Source organism: Phalacrocorax carbo, chromosome 1, assembly GCF_963921805.1.
Source record: "Phalacrocorax carbo chromosome 1, bPhaCar2.1, whole genome shotgun sequence".
In the NCBI taxonomy this organism is placed as follows: Eukaryota; Metazoa; Chordata; class Aves; order Suliformes; family Phalacrocoracidae; genus Phalacrocorax; species Phalacrocorax carbo.
The window spans coordinates 101,605,507-101,627,560 of record NC_087513.1 but is presented as its reverse complement, the minus strand read 5'-3'; the positions used below and the strand labels follow the sequence as shown (position 1 = coordinate 101,627,560).

The 22,054-nt window shown below is 43.0% G+C and overlaps 1 protein-coding gene across 1 annotated transcript in view; it reads right to left on the bottom strand.

The window, feature by feature from the left end:
• Window positions 1–22,054, bottom strand: part of PTGFRN (prostaglandin F2 receptor inhibitor) — a 72,567-nt gene that overhangs the window by 5,520 nt on the left and 44,993 nt on the right. The window contains exons 6-7 of the mRNA XM_064469229.1: window positions 17,944–18,363; window positions 6,382–6,489 (exon numbers count right to left, since the gene is read on the bottom strand). Of these exons, the coding sequence (XP_064325299.1) occupies window positions 6,382–6,489; window positions 17,944–18,363 (528 nt within the window). The remainder of the gene's footprint in view (window positions 1–6,381; window positions 6,490–17,943; window positions 18,364–22,054) is intronic.

The following is a 22,054-nucleotide window of genomic DNA, read 5'->3' as shown; positions in this document are numbered from 1 at the left end:
AGTTTTCACCAAGAAGGCCTAGTTATATAACTTTGCTGAACCTACACTGAAAAGAGATTGGAAGTGCTAGGAATTTACTAGCAGAGAGTGATTTGCAATCACTGTCTTCATGCAGGGCCTACACAACCACAAAGTCTTTCCTGAAGATTCTTTCCTTACATTTCATCTGCCTAAAGGAATACAGAGATCCTACAAAGAGTAGAAAAAAAAAGCCTACAAAAACACAAAGCATTCAGGACTAAAGTCTGACCACAATGCTCATACTTCCCCACCACACACCCCCATACCCCGCAAGTTGTGGGTTACTGTCACGCACCATCAGGCATCAAGCCTTGTACAAGTTTTACCACCCAAGGAGACAGTCTATAAAACGCATTTACGATACCTTTGACATTTAACATAGCTGACAGGTAGTCAGAGTTCATCAACACATTTAGTTCTTTCTGTGTTCATGCAAGATCCTATTGATCCCATTAGCAGATCTCAGTCTTAACCCTATTAGGCTGATGTAGCTGAGTATCTACTTTAAAAATCACTGCTATTCTTTGCTAATGTGAGCCCAGGAACACCTGTCAAGAGTCTGAAACTTGGCATGACCTAGAGTACAGATAGGAAAGCCTCCTCACTTGTTTCAACTACTGATCTTCCTTCCTGGCACATGAGCAAACTGATGGGCCCAAACTGGAAGCAGATGTTACTATTTCTAGCCTGAGTTTTGGGTACTGGTAGAATGTGTACACAGGGCTTACTTAACCTTTTCACACCTAAGATAGTCCCAGTGATTTTGGTGAGATAGCAAACCTCCATTTGCTACTACTGAGATCTCTGAAAAATACAGTATTAACAACCTGAAACTTAAAACTGATCTTTCATCTGAGTTTGCGCTTCTCTAAACTCCAGGCTAATGATAAAATTAAAGCCCTAAACCTGCTGCTGTACTCAAATTCTTTGCAGATATAAGTGAATAAATTTTTAAGCCTCTATCAGGCAAGTTAACACTTCAGGAAGGAAGGGAACCTTAAAATAATATTTTGAAGTCAGCTGGCCAGGTGGAACACTCACCCTCTTACTGCAGACAAAAACCAGCCACTGTCTGGGGTATAATTAACTCCCTTATAAGGTGCACTGGTTTTACACACATCTTAAAAAAACGCCACAAAGATGAGAAAGCAGATGTTACAACCAGAGATGCTGGCTGATCAAACCATTTTGAGACACCAGCCAGTTTCCTGCCCTGCCTGCCATGGCCAGCTGCTCCGGGTGGCGGCACAGAACCTCAAGAGAGCACCTTGCTTGTTTTGCAGCCCTAAAGCAGGAATGGGTTTCCCAGTCCTACGTGGGGTCAGCATAGGTCATATGGACCAGCAGCCCTCACAACAATCACTCTTGCCTATCATATTACAAATACTACTATTAGTTACTGAGCACAGCACTCGGACCACTTCCCTTGAAAGCAAAAATTAATAAAAATTGCCATAAACACATGTTCAGTTAATGGGACCAAACTTTGACCTCTGCTTTGTGTACTCATCCAACTGTCTGTGGGAAACAGGGCCTCTGCTGAAGGGAGCTCTGTTTCTATAAACTACTCTTCGTCTCTGCTGCCTGTTTATGCCAAATACGGTAATAGCACCAGTCCACAAGCAGTCATGCTGAGAACGACTGATTCCTTCCAAAGATCATCAAGACTGCCATTAGTTCTTGTGTTTCCAGGTACTGTAGGAGCATATGGACACCTTCCAGGCTATGTCCAACTACATTCAACACACCATTGCACTTGCTAAAAAAGGTTTACACAATAAATTTAGATATTGAAAAAAATAATCTAGCCTTCAGATTCCCAGGCAATTTGCTACCTTTGAAGAATTTCTTTTCAGTCTCAGTTAATTTGAGGTTCCCTTCCTTCCACATACATAGATGAGAGCAGGCACTTGCTGTCATTTTGAAATAGCTGAATCTATCTTCTGTAATTACAACATGGGACAACAGTATTATGCCAACATATTTTATTAGTCAGTATACACAGTGTGCAATTAGTGACTCACTACAGACAGTCAGAGGGAAGATTTGGCTCTGGGTACTCTTTGTCACTATCCTCCTTGAAATAGCTTAATACAGCAAAGTGATCCGATTCATTTCTATGTATCTCTGGTTTTCATGCAATAAAAACACAGGAAAATTTAGCAAAACCAGGACATAAATCAGGTGCTCTCTGAAGATCAGTGATGAACATGCCTAGCAGCTCCCAAGTGCTAATAAATATGTAGTTTTACTAACATAGAACGGGTAACACACTAGGCTTCCCCAAAGCATCTGTATCATTCCACACACTCCTTGCATCAGTGTTGACAAGTCACACTCAATTTTTGTCCCCAATCTACAAAAAACCAAACCCAACCACAAGAACAACGCTCACACTTAACACAACAAAGGTTTCTTCCACTAGTTACCTCCATGCTCCACAATATTGCAAGTAGTTTGGGACATGTGGACGAGGTGCCCCACGTTAGAGAAAAGCATAACAGCCTAGTGCCAAGCTCAGAAGGCCATCAAGGACCTCAGTGCCCCTGGGTCACGCAACTCAACTGCTTTCATAAAGGAACACAAAGCACTAGGAGCTGGACGCTTCAGAGCTCTGTGAGCAGGGTAATAGTGGTGCTATGCTTCCTCCCCTCCTCAGTGAGAACCGTCAACATGTAAAGCACATCTTTATGCACATTTCAATTTGACACACAAGACTAAGCTGTCTGGGTCTTAACTGCTTCCCTGGCCAATCACTCCTCACAACTGGGAATCCTATTTCTAGACCAGCTCTTAGGAACCATACACTTCCACTGCTTAGAATGGAGCTCTCAGCATCTTGTTACAGTGCTGAATCACAATTTTGAGACCCTTTTTGTTTACTACATTTAAATGAGGTTGAATAGGGCTTCCTAGAGAGCTGAGCAAACCACTTCAAGCCATACAAGAGGTAAACAAGCTGGTTTTGTTAAATCCTCCAGAGTGCCCACTGGGTCTGTCTGGAGCAGATAAAAAACATCTCCTTTCAGGCACAGTAAGTAATACTTTTAAATCCCTAAGCACATAGCCCAAGAAAGGGTGTTCTGGGAAGACTAGAGAGATCATTTGTGAAAATGTGTATTCAACAGCAATATCAGAAGCAGCTTTTATATCTTCAGGGCACAGAAGAACTACTATTCCCTCGACACACATATACTCCCCTCATATCAATTCAAAACACCAACCACAGCTGCCAAGCCAAAGGAGCACTTTTTTAGATGGAGCAGTTGCTCCCATGTACTGAGCTTAGTAACACACACTCCATTTCAGCAAGGTCTCAAAGAAGCAGAGGAGATTAAAGCATGCAGCAGTCACGCCAAAACCTTTTCCACCCTTTTGAAAATTTCCCACAGGGTGGGTACACACAAACACACACAGAGTATTGTGAATTGCCTCTACCACATAAGGGTACAACCCATAAGTAATGCTTCTAGAAAAAAAGACTGGTCTAACTGTAACAAAGAAGGGCAGTGACAAAGATCATTGGTCATTTAATTTTTCCTCAGCTCCTTGGAAGTACTTTATTTTTCTGATTGTGCATACAGAGAGTGAGAAGAGGTGGCACCCGACACCTCAACTTATTACAGTAAGCGTACATACTAATCCACGTGCATGCCTGCAAAGCTCAGTGCTTATATGTATAAGAGCAGAACTGGCTGGCATATCAAGTACGTTCAAAGCGTTTTGGATGCACATTTAACAAGATATCCTATGAAACTCCCTGATCTTCCTTTGCTTATGAGACAGCCCAAAACACAGCCCTGCAAGTCTGACACCAGAAGGGTCGATGGCTTTTGAAAGCCATCATGCTCCTCAGAAAAGAGTCAAATGTAATTGCTCTGCTCTCTTCTCTCATCACATTCCCAAATGGAAAGACCATATTTGCACTGCTGTCATCTGTTTTCTTCTAGGAGATGCTGGCAACTCTTGCCCTGTTTATCCGATTACCTGGTGTAGTCTTTCTCTAACAACATGCTTCATTTCCCTATGCTGATGACACAGCCCTGTTACTTTCAGTCTGTCTAACATTTGGCACTCATTTAAAACCCAAGTTCTCCATTCCAGTTATCAGTTGTGATACTGATTCAGCATAGAGACACATCAGCGATGGGACACAGGGGAATAAGGTTAGTACTGAGGGACTACATCTGTTTGTTATCATATGAGCCCTTAAGGCCCTTCTTCACCTAACCTGCTGCATTATCCCAGGGCTCTTGTCCCCTCCGTCTCTCAAGGCCAACAAGGCAGACTGACAGGGGAAGCCTGCACACCCAACAGCTGTTGCACAGATTCCAGCTGTTCCCTGCAGCTTTTCTGCAGGTCTTATCCAGAGGACCAGCAAGGACTGGACAGGGACAAGCTTCTCAGGCTCATATGAAAGGCCCAGATAGGGTTTCTCCACACAGCATAGCTGGTTAGGCTGCAAATCCCGCTCATTCAGCAACTGGAGGTTCAGAGCATGGACTGAAAGGTTCTCTCAAAACCTGCTGCAAAGCCACACTTTACTCCTTTCTAGGCGTACCTGTTGCCTGTGCCTCATCTGCCCCATTACAGACAAAAAAAAAAAGCCACAAACCCCCCCAAAAACCCCACCCACCCAAACGAATCAAAACAAACAAAAAAATCCACAGAGGCAGAAATCTACCATGTTCAAGATGAAATTACCCAGCTACGGAACAGATTACAGCACTGACATTTAAAACACTGCACTGGCTGCTCAGGGCCACTGGAAACAGCATAATTGCCAACTGCGAACCTTTATGAAGTTGCCCAGTTAAAACTTAATTGTGCTGATGAGCAGCTCCTCAAAGACGACACCTTTATATTTCGATCCCTTTGATTATCCTTGTCAGTGCTTCACAGTCTCCAGCTACCAAATACACAAAAAACCTCCATGAACCCAACTGCAGCAGAGCACTGACAGGAGAGCCCCACTGTTACTAAGTGGCCTCTTTTCAAGTTTTAAGTGAGTCAGGTATGCTGAGGCCTCTTTCCAAGGCAACCCCAAGCTTATTTTAGCTGTCAAACACCAGCAGAAGCAGCAGCTGCTCCCTGCCAGCAATTACGGCTTTGCAAAGGAAGCCAGCTGCTTTGGGTACTGCCTCGCAACAATACCGGTAAGAGCTTGGGCACACCTCAACTTGGAAGAGGCCTCCTGCTGAGCAGAAACTGCAGGACAGACTGAGGTATACGTACAGGCATACGTCTCTGCTTACTGTGTCCAATACCCCATGCTATGAATCTTTTGACAGCAATAAAGTTTACTCAGCTTTTCCTCCCTACCAAGCATTTCAATAATACAATCTACAGACTTCTATCATTTTTTCACAGGCAGCACACAACTGTAATCTAGCAAATTGCTTCCCTGCCACACTCATATTTAGTGCGGAAAAGACATCTTGGAATTTCAATGTGATGGGCCTTTACTAAGCTTGGTACTTCATCTCATCAGCTACTACATTATAAGTAATATTTTCTGCTCAACACCTTTTGTGGTGGCTTATGCATAGATTTTTAAGTTTCATATGAATCACGACATCTTTATATTTAGGTATATACATTTATATATTTGTATTTACACACATATTTATAGATTTTAAATACATTTTATATTCACATATATGTATAAAATTACGTCAAAAAAGTAAACTCACTTTAAACCCAAATTTTGATATAATAACCAGAGTTATTCTCACAGCATTTTGATGAAAAGCAGCTCAGGCAATGCTTGGCAAATAGCTAGGTTTTGAGCAATTCTCTGAACTTTTCAGCTCTTCATAAAAATTTGCCTTTAAAGTGCCCACTATCCTTTTCACAGCAATTTTTGACATTTAGGCTGCACTAGTCAATTATTGTGATTTTTAGATTTACATTAAGCCTTAAATTCACTCTGAAGTATGAAGCTGACTGACCAGGTGACTTCAAGATTTGTTTACAGATTACTATTTTCTCTTAAGAGATTTTGCCAATAGTCTTCCTTTCCAACTAAAGGAAACGAGAATAGTTTTCATGGCCCATCTAGTGGTTGTAGGCTGAGATTGCCAGCAGTGGGGTCAGCTGGTACAGAGAGCACAGTGGGGTTTAGCAGTAAGAACACTTCCCCCCCCCCCCCCCCCCGAAACTGAAACAAAAAACCTTGTTTTAAGTTGGGTTGTTGAAAACAAACACGTTTTCCTACTAGATTTATCTAGCTCTATAGGATTTTCAGTGCTAGTTTTTAATTCTCCAGCCTCATTCAAAGGACATAGGGTTGTAACTGCCAGTATTATTCTGCCCAGGGAAGGCAAATGAGTTACAAGTAAAATAATTGTGCCACAATACCTGGCTCAAGTGTCATTCCTTCCGTTGTGATGATACACAGCAGATCTGCCAGTTCACCCTGGTAAATTGTTGGGTTGTCAGAATGCACCGAGACATTAAACACAGGACCTAGAAAAGAATAACCACAATTATTCATGGCAGGCTTTTCTTCAGTGTCCAAAACCTTTCTCGCATACTTTTGAAGTATTGTCTGCTAGTTTGTGGAGACAGAGCTCTGAAGCAGGCATAAGCAATCATGTAAAGTTTTGCAAAATAGTTATCCTTTTTTAACGATTAATTCCTGTACTAAGACAAAGCACCCAAACTGCTGGACCTGTCCCCCAACACACAGGCTGCTGTCCAAGTCTGCCTTCTGCTGTCCTGCACAAAAGAAGCCAGTCTTCCACTGGTGACTCCTCTAACAGCACAAGAGTTCAGGTCTTCAGGCTAATCCAGCATGGACCATTTTGGCTGAGGCTGTCAATAGGAATTCAAGTTGGAACAAACCAGTATTTTAACAATACAGATGGTTCTGCTATGGAACTGAAACACAGACAATGGAAGTGCATCTGATAACACTTTTCTGTGGGTTTTCCTTCAGGCTCTGCCACAGATAGCTTCCTCTGTAGAAGATGTCTCAAAGCCCAAGGGTACAGTAACTCCTTCAGTTGCACACTGGTGATGACATTGATGAAAACCATTAGGGTGTTATGAAATGCTCAAGACACCATGACAACATGGTGTCTGACATCTGAGGTACATAGGTTAAAAAACAAAACTTCCCTAAATTTTTACAACAACTACATCTCTGATGCAAAATTAACAAACCCACAATTCCTCAGATATGCCAACATTGCTAGTAATCTATTTCACAGGGCAGAAACTGAAGAATGTGTCAAAATATCCTTAGTCATTTCTCTATTAAACAAGGCAAAGGAGATAAGTAAGAGGAAAGCTGATGCTAATGGTGGCCTCCAGGATGGCTTTAGGGAAAGGGACCAGGGAGCCCAAGAAGGAACTTGGGACTCAGATTAAGTAACAACCCTTTTTAGCCTCCCTGGACTCCATCAGCTCCTATCATTACCTGGCTTAGCTACATCTGGGACAGCAACAGCAACAACAAGCATAGAAAGCCAGTTCGGGAGAAAAGAAAAGCTGTTGGAAGGTTCACCCTCCTCCACTCTTACATGCTACTGTTTAATACAGGAACCGTAAATTTCAAATCCACTGAAGATCAGTGGCAAACAATGCTTTTGGTGGAATACATTCAAGAAATCATTCAAGACAACCCACTTGTCCCTTACCTTCCCAACAGATTTCTGTGGAAGGCTATGCTGATAACACACTACACAGACTTATCACATCACTTCCAAACTGAGGTTCTGGAAAGCAACTTGGATGGGGCATGAAGCTAGAGCTGTCATTCTGGTGAAGCTATTCTAGACGACGAGGGCCTGACTTGTTTTGGTCAGCATAGATTACACAGCACACTAAAATGAATTCCAATTACAGTGCAATAATTACTTCTGTGGCTTCCAAAAGTCCCCCCACAATTTCCACTGGGCACAATGTGGTGCTCTTTGTTACACCATAATTTTCTTACAGCCCTTTTCTCTGCCCAGAAGCAGTTGTACTTTGTACACAAGGGCAGTATGCAGACATATAATCCCAGAGGTTTGTACCCTTTTTGACACTAGAAGTCCTCTCTATTAAAAACAGACCCTGCCAAGCAAGGATAAAAGGCTGGTAGAAATGCAATAGAGGTTACACATGGACTCCCAGCTGAGACTCCTACATGCTTATGCTAGAACATATTTAAGGAAATAAGAGACCAAGAACGCTTTGAAGTTCAGCTGTTCAGGTAGCGACTTCATGAGTATGCTGCAGCCCTAACCTAAGTTCAGCATGAGCTTTGGGACATGGTTTAGGAGGCATGGTGGTCTTGCATTGATGGTTGGACTTGATGATCTTAGAGATCTTTTCCAACCTTAATGATTCTATGACGGGATCCTTTTCTGGGGAAATGGAGAAAGATTAATCTGATTGCTTCCTCAGACTCTATCCAAACTCTTTCTATGTGAATTCAATTTGTTTCCTGACATTTACACACACAACACCCACCCATATTCCCCTTGCAGCCTATTTGATAGCTCTTTTTCAGATAAGACATTTTCCATCATTTCCTTCAGTGTTGTGCAGATGGAAGTTCAAGGTCCTAGGGGACTAAAGGCAGCATAGATCAGGGCACTCCAGCCAACTTTAATGAGAAAAGTCTCAAGCTGTGTGGGAACTGTCACCGCAACATAAACAAAGAGACCGTCAAAATCTGCCAGGAGTATCCCTGCATTCCCAGCACATACCCTCTGCTACACTGATCAAAGGTAAAACAGCACCACAGTAATCCCGGTACTGTCTATAGCTCATGGTCTACCCAAAGTCCCAGCAGTGAGTGAGATGACATCATGCCAGGAATACGGGACATGCTCTACTCCAGCAAGCAGGCTCTGTCCCGGCTAGATACTGACAGGGATTGAGCAAGGGAGATGAACTGCATGATCGCAACTTTGTCAGGCTAAGGATGGGCTGCCTTACCCTTGCCCTGGCAGGGTAAACAAGGAAAGATGGAGGGTACATGTAGACAGGACTTTTCAGACCTTGTTTCTAGGTTGAAAGTCCAGGCATCTACAGCATTCAGCAGACACAGGCTTCAAACCCTGGCATGCCAACAAACCACTAATGCAGAGTGGAGTCTCAGCGTTCCTGACCATTGAATGTCACACGGGTAAAGGCTAAGTTTGTTTGGTTACTCAGCCAGGAAAGGCCATGTATCATGGTAATGCAGCACTCCCTACATACTCTTCAGTTCTGGGTCACCAAGCACATCTCTACCCTGCCTCCCACATGAAGAGTTAAAGCTTCCTGGGGAGTAAGAAGGCTGCTAGGCAGCAGATGCTGTGTCGTTTCATGATCATACTTCCCCTTGGTAAGCCACAAACAGTTATTTCCCTTTGGTTATTTCCCTGCTAGTGTACATCTGCAAATTACCATCTGTACCTCCAGGGAGAAATCACTGTCCTGTGTTAGAAGAACTGGACTTCAACAGCGAGCTATGTGTCCAGCTGAAGAGGGAAAAAAAGTTTTGTTTGTTTCAGTTTTTGTCTGTTTGTTTGGGTTTTTTTTTTAAACCTAAGCAAGCTTCATTACAGTGAAAGCTTCTTAGTTCAGTCTTGAAAACTGTGTAGTTGCAACTTCCTAGGAGGAGCATCTATCTTCTTTGGAAGTCTCTTAGGCCTTCTGCCCACATGCCCCATGACCTGGGCTTCAGGCTGCCCTCAGGCATGAAAGGACAGAATAAAGCATCTTCATAGATTCCCCCCTGCCCCCCCGAAACTGAAAAGGCAGGATGCTGTTTTCAACAGAGACCCATTAGCCCTGAGCTGGACCGCAAGGACCATTTAATCCCCTTACCCTCCACCATAAGGTACACTTGAGTCAGAGTTGTAGTCACTAAACAGCCTAGGAAAGATTCACAGAAGCTGATGACATGGCTTTAACACCTCAGTTAAAAGTATTCTGCACACTGCCCCTCTCTATAGAAGGGTTTTGGTCTTGGTTTTGTTTGGTTTTAATCTAAAACCCCTGAACTGACCAATGCTTTTAACTTGATTATAAATTGCCTGATCTACATCCCCAGCTTAAACAATTTACTCTGGCTTCAGCTGAACCCATCTGGCAACATGATAAGAGAAGCAGGAACAAGCTGCATGCCAATCTCAAACAAAAGCAGCAGCAAACCAATGTTTGTTAGTGGGTTATAAGCAAAATCATCACCTTATGTAACTGGACATCTGCTTTACGGCAGGCTCAAGAAAAGCACCTGGCTCAAAAAACAGCATCAGATCAAACACAGGATGCTTCCAGACACATTTTCAAGACTCCTGAGGACCTCCCAAAAGGTCACAAATGTGCCACAAAAACCATCTGCAAGGTGTGGATCCTGTTGGGGTTTTTTCTGCCATAGTAGCCGTCACACCACAGTATTCCTAAGGGCCTGGATCTAGACTCCACCAAGCAGGGCTTGGCACATAAAACCCAAGTGCTTTTCTTAAGTTCTTGCCCTCCAAGACAAAAAAAAAAACCAAAACACACCCTCAACCCAAGCTTACAGATGCAGGCAACATGCATCTGTAAAGTAACAGGCAACTCCCAGTTGACACTGATGATACCGACTACCAGGTTCTCAGCATCACAGTGCTCAAGCACTTGCAGCATCACAGGAAAGGTTGTGGAGGTGACACAAACTCTTTTTCAATGAGATCTGAGTTTATGCTGCATTAACACTAAGAAAAATGGAACTCAACAGGTAATAGATGATGTAGCTTTGCTCACCATGCCACTTGTATTTAACAGTTTGAAATACCATTATTGGCACCTACTGGTCACTAGGGAGAATAAACAAAACAGAATTTAGTTTGAAATGCAGGTTGACAGATCAAGCATGACCTGTAAAGCTCATCAAGAGCAAAGCAAATTTAAATGTAGGAAAGCTGCTCAGGAGTTCGAAAGCTGGGAAATAATTGGATATTAATAACTTCAGGTTTGAAGATAAGTGTCATGCCCTCAGCTAATTTGGAAACTAAAGACCACAGATATACAAAACAATCCAGCATCCCCAATTCTAGGGGCTAAGCATCAACCTTCTCCTAAATTGCCATCTTCTGCTGAGACCTTTGACTTAAACTAAGCCAAAAATACCTGTTCCTCAATATAGTAAGGCTATATGTAAGCTTAGATACAACCCCCAAAAGAACTCATTTTCTTTAATAAAGTAGTAACAATTTCATATTAAAAAGCATCTGCAGTAAAGATAGGAATAAAGTTTTCTGAACATTTCTTGACTTCTGAATGCTTGAAAAACACTATATAATTTTAAACAGAAGGGGAAGAAACTGAGGTTAGAAGTTGACTACTACAAAGAGAAACCAGGTTCCAGGATCAGGACCTGTTTGGAGTGATTTCTTCTGAATGTCCCCTTTTATGGCAGATCTCATTGCTCAAACTGTTGATTTCACACAACTCAGGAAGGAAAACTCCAGGATACAAGTCCTAGAGTGATACAGTTTTCAGCCAGAAAGTGCATTGCAAATTCTTCCATATATGTAAATTAAAGGAAAAAGTGTTTATAAGCTGCACCAAATTTGGTTTATTACTTTGTGCTCAATCAGATAGATTCACATTGAAAAGGCTGCAGGGTTAAAAGGAGGAATTCAAGTTTGAGTTAATCTAACTCAGCTTAAAGATTTACATACTGGAGAAAAATAAAAAATCCTGAGCCCTATCTACCTGATGTCACCCCATTCTCCCTGCTTTCCTTCCCTGCTCAGTAATCCAAACACCTTACATCTGCAGCAAAAAGAGGAAAATGAGGGAGATTAATCAAAAGCCAGTTAACATCTAGATTTACAACAGAAGAGATCCTAATTACCTAGGTCCTAGGTGACATTTTGGCCTTTTCTACATTATTTTAGCCAGTACTTCTCTGCAAAAATAAGGTAGAGTCTCCCCACAGACATGAGTTACCTTTATTTTCCAGACACGTAAAGTAGAGCAGAGAAAGGCCAAGTAACCTGACTGACAACAGAGATCCAGAGCAGGCTGATCCACCCAAGAAGCCTGTGCCCAGTCCATTACGCAGCAGGGAGGCCGCAATCACTGCATGCAGCTTCCCTGCTTGCAATCAGCCAGCACCACAGACCACAATGGGGGAAAAAAAAAAAAAACTGATGCAACCCACAAGTTCTCTGCCTTCCAAAATATTACTCATGTCTGCCCTGGCACCAAATCGTTTACTCGAACTGAGAATCCCATGACCTGCCTTTCTCCACATAATGAGCTCCTTCACCCACATTATTCCAGCCCCCTGCCCTCTCCTTGCTTCTTCATGGAGCTGTTCCAACAAGCTTTACCCCAAGCATCATAATAGCTGTTACTGGAAGAAGCCCCCAGTAGCTTAGTCTGCGGTTTCTACTTCCAGCGACAAATTAATGCACACAGCCACAAAGGCACACAATGACAAAGCACGTTCCTGCCCATTAACAGTGGCTAGAAAATACCAGCTTTTCTTGCCAAAGAATTTCTGCTGTATTGCTCTTCATTCATTTCCATGATTAAGGTTTCTTTCCTTTAAGAATCCTTCTATTCTTCTTTCTTGAAACTGAGTATCTCTCAGGGTCATTGCAGGGCATCATTTAATTTTAACTGCAAGTTCAACATCAATACTCAGCTCATATTTCAGCAGCTCTCGGTTTATCTCAGCTTCTTCCAAAGTGAATGATAATACATTGCTGTGTAATGAGCTTGCATGCAGATGTAATCCAGAGTTGAAGATTTCATCGAGACGCTTCCCTTAAAGTTCTCTTATTTTTGCCTCTCAGAGCTTTCTGCCCTCTGCTGAATGGCACAGGGGGAAGCCAGCTCAGAGCACAGCCAAGCTCTAAATGGTTCTCCCACATAACATACTTCTCAATACAAGATTAAAAGTGTCCTCCCTGCTCCCCTATGGGGAAAGGAAAATAAGTCACTTCTGTGGAAAGCCCTGTGAGTGTATAGTAGGCAAAGACACTCTAAACACTAACCTGGATTGCCAGGTTCAGTGTAAAAAGGATAAAAAATTAAAGGGCAAATTCCAAAGAAGAATTTATGATGCCAGGATAAACCAGGTAGATTTCACACAGACCAGGTGCCTCAGCATTAAAAAACAAAACAAAACAGCTGGAGTCATTGGAACCAGATACCAGTACACAGATCTGCATCAGATAAGCACTCTGACCTCAAGCAAGTTCCCAGCTATTTGACTCTCACCTTTGCTGGCCAGCTCAGCTAAGGTTGTGGGCAAAGGGGAGCAGTAAAAAAAGATAGCCTCTCTCATCCACTGCTCAGCCCTTGCAGTGCAAAGGCATTGCCACTGGAGCAACACCTCCAGGTTACCAGAAGGTAAGTGAGAGATTTCAGACTGGGTGGGTAGGATCACAAGACATACTAGAAGCCGTCTTGATACACTGGCTTCAGAACAGCAAGGAACAGAAGACAGGTGAGTTCCAGGCTGAAAGGCAGGCTGTGTACATACATCATCCAATAGCTCAGGAGGAGAGGGGATGCATTTGAGTTTCAGCAGAAATGATGCAATGAAATTAATAGAAAATTTCAAGACAAGCACTGTCAGCTAGCTGTTCTTGTCCCTCGCACTGCTGGGCAACCTTTGAAAAAGAGATGGCAGAACTTCTGTTCTAGACTGGGAAAACTAAAAAGAAACACTGAAGAATATTCAAGTCTTCATATGGGACAGCCTCCCCTTGCCCCCAGATAAGCTTAGTTTGCTTACAGCTACTGGACATACAGCAGGCATTCATTTTATGAAATTAATCTAGTGATCCATGTTATTCATAAAGCCAGTCCAAAGGACCCTGCAGAGAACAATCTGCCATTGATGGAATATTTGAAAACTAATGACCTACTAGGCTCCTCCTCACCACCCCCACCCCTCAACTTCCAGTTTATACAATTCAGTGGACAAAATCCACATTTCATTTTTTAGTTCAGGAAGTTTAAAACAAATGCCTTTACATTAACATTTCAGGTCATTAACCAAATGGAATAAATATGTCCCTCTGCAACAGCAAGTGGAGAAAGAAGTGAGGAGGTCTCTGCTTGCAGCCAGCAAGTTCTGCCTTGAATGGAAAGAATCTGAGCAAGACATTTTCCACAGATGTTCATGGAAAAACATTTCAGAGCACTGCCACATTTCAAGCCTATTGTGGCAGGAAACACTGAAGTTTCATGTGCACAGTCCCCAGCTCATATATAAAAAGCTTCCAGGCCTTGTGCCGTTCAGATAGATCACATTGCACAGTGCATGTGCACACTAAAAACCTCTCCTTGAAACATCACTCAACTCAGAGATCTGGGAAGGAGTCAAATTGGAAGAAAGGATTTCCAATCCTAGCAAGCTTCCCCACACCCTATCAAAAAGGAATCAATAAAAACCACCAAGAAAGAAATTCCTCCTGTGACTAAAATCTTCATGTCAAACCCTTTAAGGGCTTCCCTCCTGCTGAAAAAGCTGCTTCTGTATTGATCACCTCCCTGCTTCATCCATCCCAGTGCAAGCTGAAAAATGCTGTCAGAGTCCAAGCCTTCAAAGTAAGATGGAGACAGGAATACCTTCTATTTTTCAATGTTGCACTGCCTTCTTATATCCCTGCCGGCAACAGTCACAGTTAAAATGCCTTTCTGTTCTACTTTGAGAACCCCAAAAAGTCAGGAAAACTGTTAACGTGTCAATTGCACTATTAGGGACAAGCACACTCTTAAACTACTCATCACCCATTTAACTCAGGATTTAGCAGAGTAGTGCCCTCCAGCTCCACTTACCTAGAGAGCTGCATGCCCTTCTGCTTTTTCTGACCCTTTCCTGTGAGTATCTTCCCTCCAATTTTGGGGAGCCTCTCATTCTCCCTAGAAACCACCAGCTACCACAGCAGTTCTGCCTTTCACCACTCCCATTAGGGAAAGATCTGGCACCAGCTTCTTTCTCTGAAGAACAAATTTGACAGCTGCCTGTAGCACAGGATGCGAGACAAGGCCGTGATATCCGAGCTGTGCTTTTATAGCTGCTCCACAACTTTGCCATTTACCTCTAACTCCCTGACTCAGTCACAGTTTGCATCAAAGACAGTACGCCTCAGCAAACAAAACCAAAGTAACACACCCACAAAACATCATGTCTTGTATACCTGATTCTAAACAATTTTCCAAATAATAGTTAGGTCATTCTAACTGTGCTCATCACCTGTCCTCATCATGCCCAGAGAGGACATACCAGTAACAACTGAAGGACACAAAGTTCATCCACCAATTGAAGAAAGGGAGGTATTTCGAGCCAGATTTTGCTACATGCCAAGATTATTTTGGGAAATAGCTCTCCAGTAAATTCTGCCTGGGATCTCATTTCTCTCTTCATTCTTTTGTAAAGACTGAAAGGCTGACAGGGCTTCAGGACCATCCCTCCCCCTGCTCCAGCCTTGCTACTGGAATTCACACATTCCCAGTGCTCTCTTTCTTCACTCGATGCTCCAGAAATCCTATCTGCGTGAAGAGGCTGGGAATAGAGAGTGACAGCAAAAAAGTCAAGACTGCAACATGCACACTTTCCTCCCTTGCATACCTCACAGGTTTCCCTCTGAACCATGGATATTAATAGCATACTGCCAAACTTTCTGGATGGGAGTTCAAAGTGACATAATGCAAGCAATGTTGGGAGAGTCACCAACCACCACTTTTGTGCAGGAAAGCCTCCACATAAGAGCTTAGGAGAGGAGGGGGTTGGGACAGATTTCAGTCTTGCTAGTTTCTTGCATCACCCCCTTGCAAATGCTGCTCTCCCACTGTGTCTGATCCAGATATCAAGAGTAATAAGGCTAAAACCGTAGCCCATTAAGCCACCTTGAGAAGACAACTAATCTACAGCAATATTCAACTGTGACAATGCTGCTCTAAGAGGCATTGGGAACACGGGCAACTAAGATTACTTTCAGAACAGTGACTTACCATAAAACTAAACAAAAAAACAACCATAAATTACCTAGGACTGAGAGAAGCATTGAGCTGAGTCAATGTCCTCTCTCTGGCCAGCTTAGGTCAGGCTGCATCTTCATTAGGGTTTGTATCTGGATGCTACATTTCAAAGCTTATTAGAAAGTGGTGTCTTCATTGCTAGGCTGTCCCTCTACGCTCAGCCCTTGTCCCTTCTCCAGTGTGTCTAGTATAAGGAAGTTCAGTCCTTTGAAATCACCTTGTAGAGAACAATTACCTTAGTTACGGATGCAGCCAGAAGTCACGCTGCTCTTGCCTAGTCATAGACACATCTTCTAAAAACCCTACAGCCCCACTATTATCTCACATGAATAACTCACATGAAGAACAAGGGATGTGAGGAGACACCTTCTCCCAACCTGTGCCTGCAAATAGGAATGGGGGAGTGCAGAAGATTTGAGATAAAGCAGCTAACTAGAGAGCTCCAACACAGGATTGCACCTTCGGGCTACACTGACAGCTCTTCAAAACTGCTCAAGAAGTCACCAGCTTGGTTTATCAAATCATGAGATTAGCCACTCACTCAAGTGCACCACCATTATAAAAACAACTCTGCAGTACTTCCCAGCCATGCAACATGTGATAGAAAGTCAGGGTTAACATACACCTCTGATGATCCAAACCAACCCTGCCCCCGCCCTCCCCCCAACAAGATACCAGGACAGGCAGGCTTCTCTAGAAAAATCTCAACAGGCAGACTATGTTATAGCTGAAGGTGAGGGATTCAGCAAGGATGCGAGGAACAGGATGCACTTCTGATACTGAAATCCCTCCCAATTTGTGGAGCTTTGTATTCCAGCCACAAGGGGCCTTTAAGGTCTTGTCCTGGTTTTGTCTGGGATAGAGCTAATTTTCCTCCCAGTAGCTGGTACAGTGCTGTGGTTTGGATTTAGAATGAGAATAATGTTGATAACACACTGATGCTTTATTTGTTGCTAAGTAGTGTTTATACTAGTCAAGGACTTTTCAGCTTCCCATGCTCTGCTGGGTGCACAAGAAGCCGGGAGGGGAGGCGGCACAGCCGACCCCAACTGGCCAAAGGGATACTCCATACCATATGACGTCATGCTCAGTACATAAACTGGGGGGAGGAGGGAGAGTTGGCCAGGGGGTAGTGATTGCTGCTTGGGGACTGGCTGGGCATCAGTCAGTGGGTGGTGAGCAGCTGCATCACTTGATTTTTTTTTTTTCCCCTGGGTTCCATTTCTCTCTCTCTCTCATTATTTTCCTATTCATTACAATTTATTATTATTTTTATTATTAATTTATTTTAATTATTAAACTGTTCTTATCTCAATCCACAAGTTTTCTTACTTTTGCCCTTCTCATTCTCTCCTCCACCTCACTTCGAGGGGGCAGTGAGCAAGCAGCTGTGTGGTTTAAACCCTGCCGGATTAAACCACAACAGGTCTTCCAGTGGCAGGATACACTTGCTGAGATGGCTGAAATGTTACCATTACCTTGACCTGACCATTTTCTGCAATTACATTAACAGAAAGGTGTGCTCAGGCAATTTAATGCTATGCTAATCGGGTCTGTTTTGGAACAGAAATCTAGTTTATATTAATGTTCTTCCAGAGCAGCCACTACCTAAGAGCAATCTAGTGATAAAGCTGGCAAATGTGGCAGCAGTTATTCTATACTGAGGACCAGCTCTGAGCCTGCAGGACCATAAAAGCTGCATTAGTAAAGAAAAACACAGAGGTTATAATTCCAGCCAATTCATTAAACGTCTTTCTGTAATCAAAAGCACAAAGGACACAAGTACCACCAAACGAGACAATCAAAACTCTCAACCATCATACCATTTGGAGACCCCTTCCACGTTCCAAAGAACAGGTGTTTCCTAGAGGCAGGGAAACCACAGCGAGAGCATCAAAGAACTCTCTCCCTTTCTGGCTTAGACACACAGCTGCCAGATTCTATACCAACCTGATGTCTGGAAGTCTATCTGGATAGGGTTGGATAAGCCGTTCACTGCTTCACGCCACATGCCACCGCCACCTGGAGACCAGGCAGTCACCACACAGCGATACAGCCCAGCATCAGAAATCTGGGTCTGATACATCCTGTAGCGGAACTCATTCTCCTGGACCTTCTCCAGAACAACACCATCCACACGAGTCTGGTCCGTCCAGTCTTCCAGTCGCACTACTGAATCCTGGTTCAAGGAGATTATGCGAGTGGTTCCATTGGGATTTGACTGATCTGTTAGTGGCTTCTCAGCTGTAATTAGGACAGAATAGCGTGGCGTCTTGATGTTTTTTGAAGACACTTTGCATGTCATCTCAAAGGTGTGGCCTGCTACAAAGAATGGCTTCAATTTCACCGCCTCCACTGTAAGCGTGTAATCTGAAGAGGGAAGGAAATAAGCAGCAAGACAGGGGTTAATAAGTAGATGCAGATATTTCTGCAGCACCTTTCAATCTAGAAGATTACAAATAAGCAAAGCACTTTTTCTGGAGAGACAAATCCCAGCACATTTATCAACACATATGGACATCCCAGAATGCTACTCAACAGCACACTACAGTTTAGGTCAAGATGCAAGGATTCAAATCAACACAAGACACTGAACAGATAATGCAATACACAGGTCATGGCATGACAGGACCTCCAGGATTTTTTTATTCAGGAGTAAAGATATTAGTCAGACGAGACTCAGAGTCCCAGTTTTACATTGGATACGGAAGAGCACCCTCAGTGACAGGATACAAGGACACTGCTGAAGTACTCATGACTACTGACAAAAGCTGCCACTAACTGAATCAGCAGCACTTAGTGTAGCTTCTTTATTTCCCTTGAAAATCCACTTGAACAGCAATCCAGACATGTTCAGCTGAACTTTTTTGTAATGAAATTTCAGCTAATCTTGGGAGTTGGCAGTAATGGGGGAAGTCTCCATCCCCAGCACACCCGTACATACATGTCTGTGTTGGAAGAGTTCGGTATACTTCTGCCTCCATAAGTGTTCTTTTCCCTTGCTCCTCATGCATTCACCTGAGTACTAGTCTACCAGAAGCCTTGACATTTCCCAACAGCCCATCTGGCATGCAGAACACCAGCAACACTTACTGTTCAGTTTCCTTTCTTCAGCATTATCCAAGTCTGCCCACTCCTCAGTCCCAATAATCCTTTAATTACAGGGTTTGGGGAAAAATTATACATCTAGAAGCACAGCCCCAAGACACAAAAAAAACCTAAGCTCACAATAAGAAATTGAGAAAATGAGGAGTGACTGAAATCAGAACCAGATAAAAGGAAAGGGAGTTGCTAGTTTCCTGGCACTATGATAAAGAGAGGAAAGGGTGCTGGGGCAAAATACACAGCTTACAGCTACTTCCCAAAGTAGCAGTATTGCAAGAATTCCACCAGTCCAACTTTCTGGACTTATTTTGCTGCAGCGTATTCTCTTTTACCCCCTTATAAAAAAAAATGGGCGTAGACACATTAAAAAAAAACCTATATCACATTTATACAAGGTGAAACTTCACAGGAAAAGAGAAATAAGCAATGGTGAGATTGTTACACATTCCCCAAAACTGAACTAAATGCAGTAATATTTATGCCCTCCCCACAAGAGCAACAAGATACTTGTCAAGATTACATTTTGCAGTGTTTTGCCTTCAAGCAGCAGTTTTCACAATGAGAAAACACAGCCCACAAGATGAGAAACCCCGTATGACAACTTTATATCAGTACAGTATAAAGCAGATCACAGTACAAAGCTATATAAAGGAACAGCAGGAGTGGGGAAGGCTAAGCCTTTTCTAGTGGTCTAGCTGAGCATAGAATTACTTGATGCTCCACACCACCACCCCAACACACACACTTTCACCCACTAAGCAAGTGGGAATACAAGAGTTACACATTCAGGCGCTCAGGGTACAATCACAACTGAAGTTGCACACAGAGTCATCCTCCGCTCCCCTGATTGAGAACTCATCATGCATCTGATTCTAGCTTCAAATCCATTTTTTCCTCATTCTGTGTCCACGAGATTCTGATGTCACCCTCTTCTTAAGGTTACGGCATTTAGGAGCCCAGCACAGACTAGCTTACCACATATTTTAGGAATCTAGTAGACAATTATATTTTTGCCCCAAAGGCAAAAGCACAAACAGCTAGCTGTACTTCTCTGCCACATTTTGCTGCTTTACCTCTAGAGGAGGCTCTGAGCAAAAAACCCTCCTGATGCAAACAGTCTTTGTGCTGTTGATTTTCATGTCAGAGCGCTGCGTCCTAGACACCAAAAAAGAAATCGTGCATTTGGTTCTCATTCATGTACTTAAGACAAATACCTTCACATGATCATAGCAGTACAGATGTAGCTGAAAAGAGACAACTCTCCCTACTATCTGGGCTCCCAATGCATTACTTCAACTATTCCCCAAGCCACAGGTAAGGCAGCAGTACAGAAGGGAGTGCCTTGTCCCCAGTAAGGATGGACCAGACTTTGTTCCTAGACATCCTTTCTTGACTGTCCATTTAAGGGCAACAGAAAATGCTGCTTTCACCATTTATTTTTACTAAAGAGCAGGAAAAAGTAGTGGTGGTAGCATGGGACAGCAGCAGAAATGCCGTCTGCAGAGTTGGTGGAAAAGAACATCTGAGGCCCAGACATACAGCTGGAGAACAGTGGTAGAATTCAAAAACGCTAGAAATTAGGATGCTGAACAGAGAACAGGGAGATATATTCTTATTAAAGTCCTTTCAAAGGATTTTTCTACCTTTTAAAAAGCAAAATTTCCTTTTTTTGGATGAATACAGAAGGCAGAGGAACTTCCTCTTATGCAAGACCATAAGAAATGCAGACCAGAATAGAGACACACACAGAAAAACAGCACATACAGGTGCTGAATGTTTCTTGTGGCAAGAAAGTCAAAAAAGATCAAAGGAACATTTCTTGATCTGCAATAATATTAGAAACATGTGTATATAGTGAAGTAAGACAAACAAAAAAGCCCCATACCCTATCAACTAGAAAGCCTGGATCACCATTCTTAACAGTATGGTTCTGTGCCAAAATTGTTCTCCTTCAGTAGCAGCAGATGAAATGTAATCAGCACTCCATCACCCCCACCTAGAAAAGCATGTAGTTGCCTCTGCATGTAACAGTGCACATTATGGGAAAGAGGAGAAACCAGAGCTTTGGCACTTAGGTTAGAAATAACAGTAAATCTGCAAGAAAAGTTAGGTGGGAAAAGAAAGTTTCTTCATGTTTCCTATCTTAACAGAATCTACTTATCAGATCTCGTAGCATAAGATGGGCCAGAGAGGTCATTTTCTTCCAAGAACTGCATCCTAAGATCTAATCTTCCAAGAATTGCTAAGGAGTAGCATCTTGACTACTACCCTGCATGCTTGCCTCTCCACACATGCCCCTACAATCCCCTGCAAGAGCCTCACCTCCTTCTTGAAAGCTCCATGAATGAGGAGTACGATAAAACACATCCTGGTCAGTCATATACAGGAGGCTGCAATCAGCAGAGTTTATGTTGGAAAGCAGTAGGGGAAGAGATCCTAAGTAAACCATACCCAAAGCTTATAACCAGTTTGGGCACTACTCCAAGACAGAGGGCTAGCAGACAAATCCTAGCCAAATGATTCAGACAAACTTTGAGTAATAAACTGTACTATGGAGCCTGGCAGTGCATGCTTCTGCCTTCCATCACTGGCCACTTCAGGTGGTTAAGCCACACAATAATTCTCTTGCTCTCTGCCACAAAGTGTGTGCTCAGATTCAAGAGTACTTCCTCAGTAGTGACCAAAAAGAGTTTTCACCTAATGTAAGCCAGTCAAACTGCTAGAGAAGCCTAACAGCTACAAGGACAGGAGACAGCAGACACCTTCTCTGCACTCCACCAACTTCCGTCAGAGAAGCAGCACAATGGCTGCGGCTAACAGTAACCTCAGAGCCTAACATCTCCTCAGCAGTCTCACATAACGTCATCTCAATATTCATAAAGGCTTCTTCATCCCCAAGTGCACTAGCTAGATTGCAAGTACAGGGAATGCAACAGGCATTAAGGTAGTGACAGCT